Raw genomic sequence first — 14,021 nt, 5'->3', positions numbered from 1 at the left:
GTTAAATCTCTCATCAATGATTATTTTGGCTTTTCAATTTATTAAAATGTTCTTTGAATCGTCCTATTTTCTTTAAAAGCAAAAAAAAATCATTTTCTCCTATGTTCTATTTTAGCCATAGGAGCTATGTTTCTGACATACAAGGAAATGAAATATAAAATTTATACTAGATACTCTGAAACTCATTTAGCCTAAGTTTGGCTGAAATTGATACAGCAGTTTCAAAGGAGAAGATTTTTTAAAGTAAGTCAACATGATGAACAAATTGTGAAAAAAAAGTCTTTAAAGGGCAATAACTCCTTAAGGGGTCAATTGACAATTTTGGTCAAATTGACTTATTTGTAGATCTTACTTTGCTTAACATTTTTGCTATTAACAGTTTATCTGTATCTATAATAATATTCAAGATAATAACCAAAAACTGCAAAATTTCTTTAAAATCATCAATTCAGGGGCATTATACCTGAAAAACCAGTTACCCAATTCGGCTGAAAATTTCAGGACATGTAGACCTTGACCTAATAAATACTTTAACTTCTTGTCTTATTTGCTCTAAATGCTGGAGTTTTTGAGATATAAGCCAAAAACTGCATTTTATCCTGTGTTCAATTTTTAGCCATGACGGCCATGTTTTTTGACGAAATAAAAAATAAAGCACAAACTTTATTTTATACACCCTACTGATCATTCAGTTGAAGTTTGATTGAATTTGGTTCAGTAGTTTTAAAGGAGAAGATTTTTTAAAGTTAGCAAATATGATGAACAAATTGTGAAAAATTGTCATTAAAGGACAATAACCCCTTAAGGGGTCAATTGACAATTTTGGTCATTTAACTTATTTGTAGATCTTACTTTGCTGATCATTTTTGCTGTTTACAGTTTATCTTTATCTATAATAATATTCAAGATAATGACCAAAAACTGCAAAATTTCCTTAAAATTACCAATTAAGTGGCAGCAACCCAACAATGGTTTGTTTGATTCATCTGAACATTTCAGGGCTGATAGATCTTGACCTAATGAACATTTTTTCCCCATGTCAGATTTGCTCTAAATGCTTTCGTTTTTGAGATATAAGCCAAAAACTGCATTTGACCCCTATGTTCTATTTTAAGTAACGGCGGCCATGTTTTTTGACGGATCAAAAATCGAAGCACACACTTTGTGCAGGATAATCTAAGGAACAATCATGCTAAGTTTCATCCAAATCCATTCAGTAGTTTCAGAGGAGAAGATTTTTTAAAGTTAGCAAATGTGATGAACAAATTGTGAAAAATTGTCATTAAAGGACAATAACCCCTTAAGGGGTCAATTGACAATTTTGGTCATATTCAATTATTTGTAGATCTTACTTTGCTGATCATTTTTGCTGTTTACAGTTTATCTTTATCTATAATAATATTCAAGATAATGACCAAAAACTGCAAAATTTCCTTAAAATTACCAATTAAGTGGCAGCAACCCAACAATGGTTTGTTTGATTCATCTGAAAATTTTAGGGCTGATAGATCTTGACCTAATGAACATTTTTTCCCCATGTCAGATTTGCTCTAAATGCTTTCGTTTTTGAGATATAAGCCAAAAACTGCATTTGACCCCTATGTTCTATTTTAAGTAACGGCGGCCATGTTTTTTGACGGATCAAAAATCGAAGCACACACTTTGTGCAGGATAATCTAAGGAACAATCATGCTAAGTTTCATCCAAATCCATTCAGTAGTTTCAGAGGAGAAGATGTTTGAAAAATTGATAACGACGACGACGACGACGGACGCCAAGTGATGAGAAAAGCTCACATGGCCTTTTAGGCCAGGTGAGCTAACAATAAACAAGTGAAACTCTGAGCTACTGCTCACTGATGATACCTCCGCCTAAATATTTTGGTACACATGAGGAACAAAAATGAAGATGCAATTTTAAATCAATATGGGAAACATTACATAGGAAACAGATTATTGACTTCAGTTCACAATAATTTAATATGTGTACCTATGTTTTCTTTAGAAATGATAACATCCGCCTCTTCATAGCGTTTAACTAGTCTATCTTGGAAATGGTATTCCAAGCTCTTTGCTATGATATCAGCAAACCGTTTCATAACACTCAATAAATGATCGGCTTCAACACCAGCAGGTTTAGTTTTGTTCCATCCAATACCGTTCTTACTGCTAAGCAAGTTGTCAACTATACCAATTATCATCTAATGAAGAAAACAATAATAATATAAATCTTATTTTACTCATATTTATGAGGTTAGATGTGAATATTGAGCGATTGCTTAGAGTACTAATATTCAGCAAGCATACTTTTACTAGATGCATCATTGCTATTGTATAGGCGATCCGCAATGGAAACGATTTTCTTAAAGGGGCACTAGCTACGAGATGCATAAAAATTTAAAGTATGATTTGTTTTTGTTCAATCAATAATAAATGTAAAATAGTGAAATTAATAATAATTCGCTTTTAGCAGCCAAAATGGTTCCATTTTGTCAAATTAAGCTAACTAATATTTATAATGACTGATTCACTTGCAAGTGAATAAGTCGACCTCATTAAATCCGTATTCATGTGAACTTCAATTTAACCCCTTAACTAGAGATGGACAACGCATGCTTTGTACGTGTACCGTTTATTTAAAGGAAAGGAATGTCAACATTGAAAGTGAAACAAAGGTAAATCATTTGATGACTGATTCGATCCACTAAAAATCTTTCTTCTACATGTAAAAACGACGAGAAACATATATTTTTAATCTATGAAATGAAATTAAACAGACCTATAAAAAGTCAAATGCACGTGTTGGCTTCATCTATTTATATCTGATCATCAGTATATTCATGTTTATATCGCTTATATGGTCATCTGAGGTCAACTCGATATTTAATTAGATGGAGTCTAGACTAAAATACACACGAAACGAAACTTCATATTATTGACCCTTTGCTCTGTAAACTGTTTGTTTCACACTTTTGATAGTTTGGATAAATGTTTTACATTTTAATAAATAAAATATGAAAATTTGAGTCAAATCGGTGACTATGAATTTGACAGCTAGTGCCCCTTTAAATGGGAGAGTAAAACACTTAAAATAACAAATATGGGTCTTAAGAAATCAGGAAAAACTCTTATGCATAAAATGATATTTGATTAGTTGCTTTAATCTTTAAATTTTGCTCTTTGCTAGTCATTTTTTTTTTTCGAAACCACTTCTTTAATATTTAATCCGTATCTCCTTTTATCCATATGATATTCAACTTAATGCGGGGTTCACACATTGCCGATTATTGCTCCCGTTTGAGATCAGACAGCGATACGACACGAAAAGTGAAAAAGTCGGATTAGTATCCTCAATTATCTGGAATGTCCTATTATTGTCTGAACGCAGTCGTTTTAGTTCGTAACAGATTCCTACTGGTCGGGAAGGGTCCGAATAGTTCGGCAAAGCACACCGACAGTAAGGTGCGTCCCGTAACATTCGGGGAAACTCAGCCGATTTTGTCTAGTCGGGTTACAATCGTGCCTATGTCGTGACAGATTCTGCTGTATCGGATCGAATTCCTAACAATGTTCTGTGTATTCGGGACGGTGTCCTGTGGAACGGGAATGATCTGGAGAAGTCCCGACAATAACAGAATACAATACGACTGAGACCAGACAAAGCCGTTTGCAATACGATAGAGCGGACCGTGATAGGATTACGTTCCGACAGTACCTGATCATCCCGATTATGCCGACAGTTTTCGAACGGATAACTTCCGTCAGCGTCGGTTCACTGTCTTGTCACTATCTGATCTCTGTCGGATTACATTCGGTAGAATCGGGACGCAGTCGTGACAGACTCGGTCGAATTTTACCTGGCTTAAGATACAAATCGAATTTCCATCCACGATTCACAGGATCTTGATCAGACTTTTGACAAATTTTAATCGGGAATGGTCCTGTCAAGGACGGCAGTAAAAATCGTGAATGTGTGACCCCAGCTTAATGCGGGGTTCACACATTGCCGATTATTACTCCCGTTTGAGATCAGACAGCGATACGACACGAAAAGTGAAAAGTCGGATTAGTATCCTCAATTACCTGGAATGTCCTATTATTGTCTGAACGCAGTCGTTTTAGTTCGTAACAGATTCCTACTGGTCGGGAAGGGTCCTAATAGTTCGGCAAAGCACCCCGACAGTTAGGTGCGTCTCGTAACATTCGGGGAAAACCAGCCGATTTTGTCTAGTCGTATTACAATCGTGCCTATGTCGTGACAGATTCTGCTGTATCGGATCGAATTCCTAACAATGTTCTGTGTATTCGGGACGGTGTCCTGTGGAACGGGAATGATCTGGGGAAATTTGTTCGAACGGATAACTTCCGTCAGCGTCGGTTCACTGTCTTGTCACTATGTGATCTCTGTCGGATTACATTCGGTAGAATCGGGACGCAGTCGTGACAGACTCGGTGGAATTTTACCTGGCGAAAGATACAAATCGGATTAGAAGCGGATTTAGAACGGGATTATCGGGATAAATTCGCTTGGAAACGGTTGAATATCGACGCTTCCTGAACAATATCTGATTGTTGTCGTGATTAAATTTTTAAAGTTTGAATTTACATCCACGATTCATAGGATCTTGATCAGACTTTTGATAAATTTTAATCGGGAATGGTCCTGTCAAGGACGGCAGTAAAAATCGTGAATGTGTGACCCCAGCTTAATGTTTTAAAATTTACCTGTGAAAAAGTATTGGTTTGGTCAACAGTAGGGTAGACAACTCCAATTCGTTCAAACTGTTTGTCGCCGTCATTCAGCATCTCTTTATCTAAAACGATTGCCTTAACAAAAGAAACGCATACAATGATGTTTAAACTTATTTATACTTTGATATATGTTTAGAAATATAGAATTAAATCTCTTGAACAATTAATGTCGCTTGAAATTATTGCTACATTGTTTCAGGTAAACACGCAATTTTTCATGCGTTTCCGTTTATAAATGTTTCATACAAATTGTTCAATGATTTTGTATATAAAAAAAACTATTCAAAAACAAATCTTTTCTGAGGATTTTGTAAAAATAACGCATTATCTTAACTAATCCATGTACACTTCTATTAAAGTAAAACTTCACCATTAATTTTAATTTATATAATAAATAAACAACATTTTTTTTTAATTTGAAGTTTAATATTGGCTTTCAATCAACCTTTACAAAATAACTCCTAATGCATGGTGTTTGCTCACTTCAATAAGAACAACGTGCCTGATTAACCAATCGACAGCAGTAAATATGCAAGTAAACCAGAACACGACAGACTTAAAGCCATAGTTGTCAAAGACTAATAGAAATACTTAATAAACCGTTACTCAAATACCTCTGCTTGTGTATTAGTAATGACTTCCAATAAATCAATCACTGTAGCTATATCGATTGGATTGGTGTATATGTTTTGTGCTGTATGATTGAGAAGTTCGTCGGCAAACTCTAATATTGATATCTCCTCTATATATGGTCCTGACAAAGACTCTAATATCTAAAATTAAACAGCATGCAGTGAAATTGATTGATTTTTCAATTTAATTTTGGCATTTAATTTATTTCAATGATTTTAACGTTGTTGACTTCCTAACGAGAAGTTTTCTTAAGATAATCGATTTAGTGAAAAGACTGGTTATGTTGTTCTCTGGTTTGCCGTGTAACATGTTTATACATAATATGTAAATCGTTCCAAATATGAATAGAATATAGGATATAGAATGTTGGAAGCCAGTATGCAATCCTTTAAATGCACTTGATAAATTTAACAGACTTTCCTGGCTATAACATTTCGAGAAATATCTATGACAATGTTTCCTTTCTATATAACAATAGCAATTAAAATATTGCATATTAAAGTTTTAACTATGTTTTTACCTGGAATTTTAAGTCGCGCAGTTCTTCTGAAATACAATGATCAATGTACGGTTCGTTCCAGATGCCTTCATTCTGTTCGGTTCTGTTACATCTTCGGGTGGCGTTACCTTTCATAAATGGAATGGATTACAACTTGATATAAATATAGAACGGGAATTCAAATCGTGAAACGTTGGGATGTCATTGGTTTTTGAACTGATTTTGTTTGGTGCCTTTTTCTAAATTTCGATGTGCATATAATGATTTAGAAATCGAATCCATTATGACTAAACTATACTTTGACTGAAGGTTGTATACCGCATAATAAAATGCGTTGCCTACATGTTAAATTTCTCAACAAAATTTAAACTTTTTGTCTTTTCTCGGGCTCCAACTACTATATTTTATAAAAAGGGTGTAGCCTATTGCTTCTTTATCTCAAAGCATAGACATTTCAAATAGTCCATGAATATACCAAATATAGCAGTATAAGCTTTTAGGTAAGAATTTTCAATCAAAACCTTAAAAAACTGATAATTGTAAGAAATAATTTTGTTGCAAATCAAAGAATTAAAAAACACTCAAATCCTGTTGGTTTGGTGACTTCATTTGAAATTTCATAAATATAATGTTTTTGTTTCCAATATGCATTTATTCAAACTGTTTAGATATCAACATCATATTCATCTGACTATATGCTGATTTTTTAATAATAGCACGTGATTGTTCATAAATATACAGTTAAAAACAACACAAAATTATATCGTTGAAGAATAAATTGAAAAGAATAAGATAAAATAAACAAATAAAAACAACAAAAAAACTTCGCTCGCTCGCCCCATTGCAGTTGTCCGTATAAATACCTTCAAATTTGTGTGGTCTAATTGAATATGCCAAATATAAGTTACCTTCCTGGAATTCCATGTTCTGATCTTCATTTCCAGGACATTGTACTGCAATAGTATTCACGGCAGGTGTTCTCTTCCATACTATGTTTTCTACTATTTCTTCATTGCACTGAGCTCCTGTAAAATTGTATGTTATAAAATATCTAGTCATCATAATTACATGTTTGCAGTCTGTATGTAGAATTTTAAAACTGACCAACCAAACAGCTACACTATCATGACATTCTTCCTGATTTAAAGAAAAGTATGTAAACCGTGACGAAACTCGATTCTAAGCATTTCTATAGTACATTTTTTATCATTTAAGCATGACTTACCAATTACATCACTACAGTGCTTGTTACAACTGGCTGCGCCTTCCTCGTCGGAGAAACATTCCTTTTCTAAAATCATAAAGCGACTTCAGCAATTAAAACCATATATCCCAAGTGCATATGCTGCACAAAACGATGCATTTATTTTCCTTGTAGTTTCAAGTCCTCGTGTGAAAAATATGTTTAAATTGCTTGTTTATAATATTTGCTTATGGTGTTCGGAAATCATTCAAAGTTACTTACGGTTAACAAATTCAATCAATAAGTATGTCAAAACTGTGTTAGTAGTATCTCAAAACTACCATTTGAAAAAAATACCTTTATGTCGCTTTCATGTATTTTACTACAAACATAGTTTGCTTAGGCATATTCCTATTTTACTTCGCCAATAACGTTTTCCGGTGTGACTCACCATAAATTCCAGATGGCCACCTCATTCGCATGGCTCCTCTCGTTCCAATTCTAAAATCAGCCCATTGGACGACGTTTCCACAATACATATACGTGCAAGATCTATGTATTTCTTGTGCTTCAGCATGATCCTTTACGTCATTCCAAATATTAAGATGACTTATACCACCAACAAAGGCGAGCTTTGAATTAAAAGTGGAATTTTGTTGCCTAAAAGCTTGTCCCAGTACAAACTCTCCACCACCAGGAATAGCCTTCATAAAATCATCATTTCTTCCATTTTTTACTTTGTTACCATCCTGATAGAATGTCCATGAACCATCTGTCAAAATGCAATGATAAAATTTGGAGTTTTTTTTAAAGATTTTACCAAGATTCTAACTCGGTTCAAAACCATATATCATACCTAGTCCTCACTCAGAAAGTATGACCTGTTGTTCGATTTGAATTATTGAAAAATGAATGTTTGGTTGCTTCAAGGACTTCAATTTTATTATGAAAACGTGAATGTTCAATGTGAATAATATAGTTGGAGGTTATTTTTGTTTGTATCATTTTTAAAGAATAGTATTTGTTGAAATAAAAGAAAATGATTTGCATATCTGTTAAAATTCGCTCACAATTATATATGCTCGGGGGAGGGGTGGTTTATAACTTGTAATGTAGACACTTGTCAACGATTCAAGACTTTGCAGTCATGTTGACCTTCACACTTTTGTTTCCTGACGTTATGCTTTTGATTTCCCCAACAAGGTACAATATTTCCCATTTTTACTTTCTGTAACATTCGAATGGGGGATTTGCCGCCAGCAATACCATTACATTTTCATTGTCATATGTACATGTATATCACAGAACTTCCATTATGGAAACTTCTAAATCAATACAACGTCAAAATGTGAACACAAACAACTACTTATCTCATTTATGAAGTCAACCATAAAGTAAGAAGTACATGTACTTAACAAAAGCCAGGTCTATTTTGCACTTTTATTCCCATGTGAAAAGAACATTAAAAATACAAACCTGATGAGTCCCATGTCCATACTATATGAGTCCAGATATCTTCATTCAGTTTCACACCAGAATTGACCTCATTTTTCCAAAACCGAAGATAAAGACCAGTATTCTGATAGAATCTAAATATTTTATGTTGTTTTAGGTTGTTTGCATTGTTCAGTTGATATGACATGACTGTACTGTCCTTTCTATTGTCTCCAACCTGTATCCAAAACGCTATCGTACATCTATCGAGTCTTGGAAAAGCTTTCCCCAATAACAGTGTGTACCGTATAGGTTCTCTATCGTCAAATACAAATCTGGAATCAATTGCTGTGGCTGTATAAACAGAAAGATGCAACCAGTTATTTATTTTTACTCACAAAATGATGGTTCAGTTTGATTATGTATTTCATAGTTACACTTTGAAAGGTTATATCATTCTACCGCCTACCATGAGAAAGAAATGTTATTTTCACAAATAGCGGCTGCATTAACCTGTCGGGTAAATAATTAATAATGTGAAGAGTCCCACATGCAATTAATACATATTGATGTGAAATCTGCAAGTTCGGAGAAATATACCTGTAGCTTTAATAAAATAGTTGATGTTTAAAGTCTAGTGGCATGGAATTAATATCTTGTTTTTAGTTCATATTGCATAATAAAAAGTATGTACATTGTGGCGATTAATAAAGAATGATGAAGAAAATCTAAACATCTAAACAGTACCGACTACACTAGAGGCCTTGGTCTGCGAGTAAGAAGTACCCTCGTTTAGATGTTTTTTGCGACCTACAAATTCACCAGATGAAAATGCTATTTAGCACTGATAATATTAATTATGATTCATTGAAAACCTTTTTTCAAGGAACTGTGACTTAATAAAACTATTATATATATAAATTGCTTGTTCTTTCTTTACACATTTCGGGGCCCTTTATAGCTTTATTCTGTGTTAGCCAAGGCTGTGTGTTGAAGGCTGTACGTTGGCCTATAATTGTTAACTTTAACAAATTGCAGCTTGGATGGAAAGTTGTCTCCTTAGCACTCATACCACATCTTCTTATAACTATTGCATGCTAATCATATTAAATACTGAATTTGTTTAAATATACGTACACATGCACATCTCTGTGTTCCACCTAAATCCTGGACCACATTCACATCCATACCCGTCTGGATGGTTGATACACCGTGGAAAATTGTAGTACCGCTTTTGGCATGATTGTTTCCCGTAATCTATAAAATTCGTTGACATTTTAATCATGTGTGACTTCAGTTGACTATGCTTACAACAAGTTAAATTATACCAGTAAAAATCAAGTTATTACTTAATCTGTGTAACAGCAACAATCAATTATTAAACTGACCTATGTATGAAATATGAAATGTTTGAAGATACCAATGTGCCAATCAGCAATAGTGAATTAAAAGTCGCAAAACCAAACGCAGAACATGTTCCCAAACAAATTAAAAAACTGAAGGCATTCTTTTATACAGTATTGTAGTACTGTTTTACACGTTTTTATGTGTATATCGCTCTGAATTTTGTTTTGCTTTATGAAGTAAAATGTCCTATCTCACAATTCCAATCTAACGTTGCAGTTCGAAGAAAGCTTGTGCATACACTATCTGACTATATAGAAACTTACCTGACTCTGTAACGCTGATCATAAAAAATGATGCAATTAATACGAAAATCTTCATATTGGACAGACACATTTACTCTACACAGATCGTAATTTTACCATTTCTTTTTGTTAATATCTTCTCTGAAATCATAACATAAGAATCTAATAAGAAAACATTGTTAGCTGCGACATAACATTGATGTATCAAATTCATAAAAGATTAACCTATACCACACATGTGCGACAAGGCTGACGCTGATATTACAGTTACATTGTAGCTGTACTGTGACAATCTAGAGGATGCCTCTACGTTTAGTCAGTCATTCTATCTTAAATATAAATTTAGCTCTGACTTAAATAGATTAATTGTTTTATTTTGGTTAAATCTTTTTTCTTTTTCTTGAATATGATGCTTAAACTATTTCAGTTGAAATAGAACGTATACTGAAATTGGATTCTGTACTCGAAACGAAATGCCGATTATTCTTTCGTATTTTTAAGAGAATTAAGCTACTCTACTTCATTGTGCTTGAAATAAAAATTACTGGTTAATCCAACTAATTGAGTTCTAATATTTAAACTTTAATATTTCAATTTTTATCAAGATTTCGCGAAATTTTAGACCTTGTTAGCAGAAAACTGTTGCAAAAAAATGTTCAAAGTATTATGCACAGTCGATACTTTAAGTCATTATTAGCGTTATAACATCAAGCGAATTCGTCGGGACAGCGTAGTATATACATCGCACTATTTCTCTCTTATTCACAGAGAGACAGCACAACATAGTACCCCCATCCCATCTCACGCTCTCTCTCAGAGTCTTTCTCTCTCTCCTTCTCTACTTGACCAGAGTAACGTCGTATTTTGGCTGGACTTAAGCACTTACTTCTTGGAGCTAACACTTCTTGTCCTTCATACTTACATTCTTCCTCTCGCTCTTCACTGGACTAGAGCCGAGTAACGGTATATTTTTTTTTATGCAGAACTTATGCCCTAAACTTGTTCTTCTAGAAGCTAGCACATGATTTTTATTCTCCCTCCCTCTCCTCACTAGACTAGATCAGAGTAGCAGTGTATTTTTGTAGATCTTGTGCACTTACATTTTCCTCCTCTAAAAGCGAGCTAGCAATTTTCCCATCATACATAAATTATCCCGCCCTCTCTACCTTAGACCAGATCATAACAGCGATGTTATTTAGCAGAAATAACCTTGTTCATCTAGAAGCTAGCATTTCTTTTCCTTCTTACTTAAATTCTTTCTCTGTCTCTTCACTGGACCAGACCAGAGTATCGCTGTAATTTAGCATAACTTGTGCACTTACCTTATTCATATAGGAACTAGAACTTCTTTTCATTCGTATTTGCATTCTCTCTCACTATTCCACTAGACCAAATCAGAGTAGCGGTGAATTGCGGCAGAACTTATGCACTTATCTTATTCATCTAGGAGCTAGCACCTCTTTCCCTTTGTAATTAAACTCCTCCGCCCTCTCTTGACTGGCCAGACTAGAGTAACGGCGTATATTTTGTAGAACTTATGCACTAACCTTATTCATCTAAGAGCTATCATTTTCCCTATCATACATAAATTCTCACGCCCATTCTACACTAGACCAGATCATAATAGCGGTGTATTTTTGCTATTACCGTGTTCATCTTCTCCTTTCCCTTCATAATTTAATCTCCCGCCCTCTCTCAGTCACTGAACCAGATCAGAGAAGCAGTGTATTTTTGCAGAACTCATGCACTAACCTTATTCATCTAGGAGCTAGCACTTCTTTTCCTTCATACTAATAATCCATTGAAGGTAATTCTGCATGTGTAATCAAGTGATGACAACAATATTCTATAAGAAATTCTCCAGTATTGGAAATGCCATTGATCGATATAGTCTGTGAAGCTTATAGAATACACATAACGAAGTACGCGTAGATCGATGAACATTTTATTGTTTTTGTCAACATTGATTCTAGTATCAATCGTTAATAGATTTTGTTATTTAATATTGCTTAAATTTTATTTGTATACGATACTTTCATTTCTTTACTCTTTTGTGTTTGTTTGCCTAATTCGAGCTCAGCAGTGTGGAATTGTGTTGAATTGTTAATTAGAATGTCACTCTTGTGTGCTGTTTCAATTTATAAAAAGGATATTACTCTATATTTTAAAATTTATTCAATAATAATTCTGTATTAAACTTACAACATATAATGGATAAAAATCTGAACAAAAGTCAATAAATATAATTCTGTTATTATTAATTAATTGTTTCGTTATGTGCAGCGTCAGATATTGCATAGATGTTTAAATTCGATAGGCAACAAGTACAGCCAAGTCGCAAAACATCAAAACCACAATTCCAAAGGAGTAGGTCCGGTAAGGACCGATTTTGGCCTCAAATTTCTGGTTCATCTGACGAAAGATTTTGACCACTTTTTAAACACTTAAGTGTCTATTTTATTTGAATTAATTAGTTTATGTGAAAGATTTTAACAGATTTAGTCATTAAAAACGATCCGATTCAAGCTCAAATATGAAAAATCTACCTAATATGCCGAAAAATGTCACTTTTCAGATGGTTTTTTGGTAAAAATGAAAGTGGCCGCATCCTTGTTCATCCTCAACCTTTATACAGTATATGTTATGTATCATCATAAAATACAACTTACATTTCAATATTAAGGATGAACACGAATGCGGTCACAACCGTCTAAACTTTAACTAAAATGCTATAATTATGAGGATTTCAGTAATTTAGCATGACTAAATGGTGCTAGTACCGGATATATGTGCATTGTATTGTCAAAAACAGCCCATATTTATGTAGCAGAAGCATTCTATTGTCCAATTAATAACTAAAGGTTTACATTTTAACAATTTTGTAAAACTGCTATATTTTGGGGCCAAAAAGGGGTCTTACTGATCCTACTCCTTTAAGAGTGCCATTAGCATTTTATAAACCAATGACTTAAATACGTTAAAAATTGTCCGTTTCTTACAATTCGAAGTGTGTATCATGCGATTTGTGAAATGTTGGATCAGGTTTTAGTATTCGTTTTTATTGATGATATAGTTTTAATATATCCAAAAAAGATACATTTATAAAACAAACAATTTAACCAATATTTAAATGAAAATTTTAAAATATTGGTAATTTAACAAAAAACACTTAAAAAAAAACCAAAGTGTGTTTGTCCACTGATATACAATTATGTCATGTGTCTCGATTGGCTGTTTGTTGAAAGTGTTATAAAACTGTTTTCTTAATGATGCTTGTAAATCTTTCTACAGACATTTGGTTCTCGGTCAGCTTCTTGAAGTTATTTTAAGTCATTAGTTAAAAAAAGGTGTCAAAAATTCTGTCTTTCGATATGTTCTCGTATCAAATGTATTGATCCTCCGCTAGACAGCAATCAAATTCAAGTTTCCTTGATACAGGATTTATATAAAACATCTATTTAAAAGCACTACAATACAACTCCTACATTTTATATTTTTGTATACAATCAAAGAATTTCTTGTTGGAGAAACGTGATTTTTAACATCAGGGATTAAATGACCAAAAGTTTAAATTCCTTGGAAAGTATATCGACTCCTTTGATAAAAAAAAGAAGAATAACGAAACACGTTAAAAATGCATGAATAAATTAAAGTGGAATTGATAACAAACAATCATCTTTTAAATAGTCTTTCGTAAATCGCTTTGCTAATAACATTGCACAACGTCAATTCAAACAAAGCCAGACATATATAAAAGGGAAAAAATAAAAAGAGAAAGTCGCTGCAAAATTAAAGAACAAGATTGTTGAGGAAAACAGATCTGAGATTATATCATTTATACCATTCAAAAAATTGTTGCAACTGTGCTCTGA

General features: G+C 33.4%; 1 protein-coding gene across 1 annotated transcript in view; it reads right to left on the bottom strand.

Annotated features, from left to right (window-relative positions):
• LOC139488096 (adhesion G protein-coupled receptor L2-like) overlaps nt 1–12,075 on the bottom strand; it is a 28,412-nt gene extending 16,337 nt beyond the window's left edge. Inside the window, exons 1-11 of the mRNA XM_071273479.1 lie at nt 11,902–12,075; nt 10,171–10,290; nt 9,638–9,757; nt 8,543–8,854; nt 7,518–7,838; nt 7,109–7,174; nt 6,792–6,908; nt 5,905–6,011; nt 5,366–5,524; nt 4,725–4,826; nt 1,990–2,200 (exon numbers count right to left, since the gene is read on the bottom strand). Of these exons, the coding sequence (XP_071129580.1) occupies nt 1,990–2,200; nt 4,725–4,826; nt 5,366–5,524; nt 5,905–6,011; nt 6,792–6,908; nt 7,109–7,174; nt 7,518–7,838; nt 8,543–8,854; nt 9,638–9,757; nt 10,171–10,240 (1,585 nt within the window). The 5' untranslated portion in view covers nt 10,241–10,290; nt 11,902–12,075. The remainder of the gene's footprint in view (nt 1–1,989; nt 2,201–4,724; nt 4,827–5,365; nt 5,525–5,904; nt 6,012–6,791; nt 6,909–7,108; nt 7,175–7,517; nt 7,839–8,542; nt 8,855–9,637; nt 9,758–10,170; nt 10,291–11,901) is intronic.
• Nucleotides 12,076–14,021: the final 1,946 nt, after the last annotated feature.

The sequence above is a fragment of the Mytilus edulis genome, chromosome 9, assembly GCF_963676685.1.
Source record: "Mytilus edulis chromosome 9, xbMytEdul2.2, whole genome shotgun sequence".
Taxonomy (NCBI): Eukaryota; Metazoa; Mollusca; class Bivalvia; order Mytilida; family Mytilidae; genus Mytilus; species Mytilus edulis.
The sequence above is the reverse complement of the archived record's forward strand: the minus strand, read 5'-3'. Positions and strand labels throughout refer to the sequence as shown.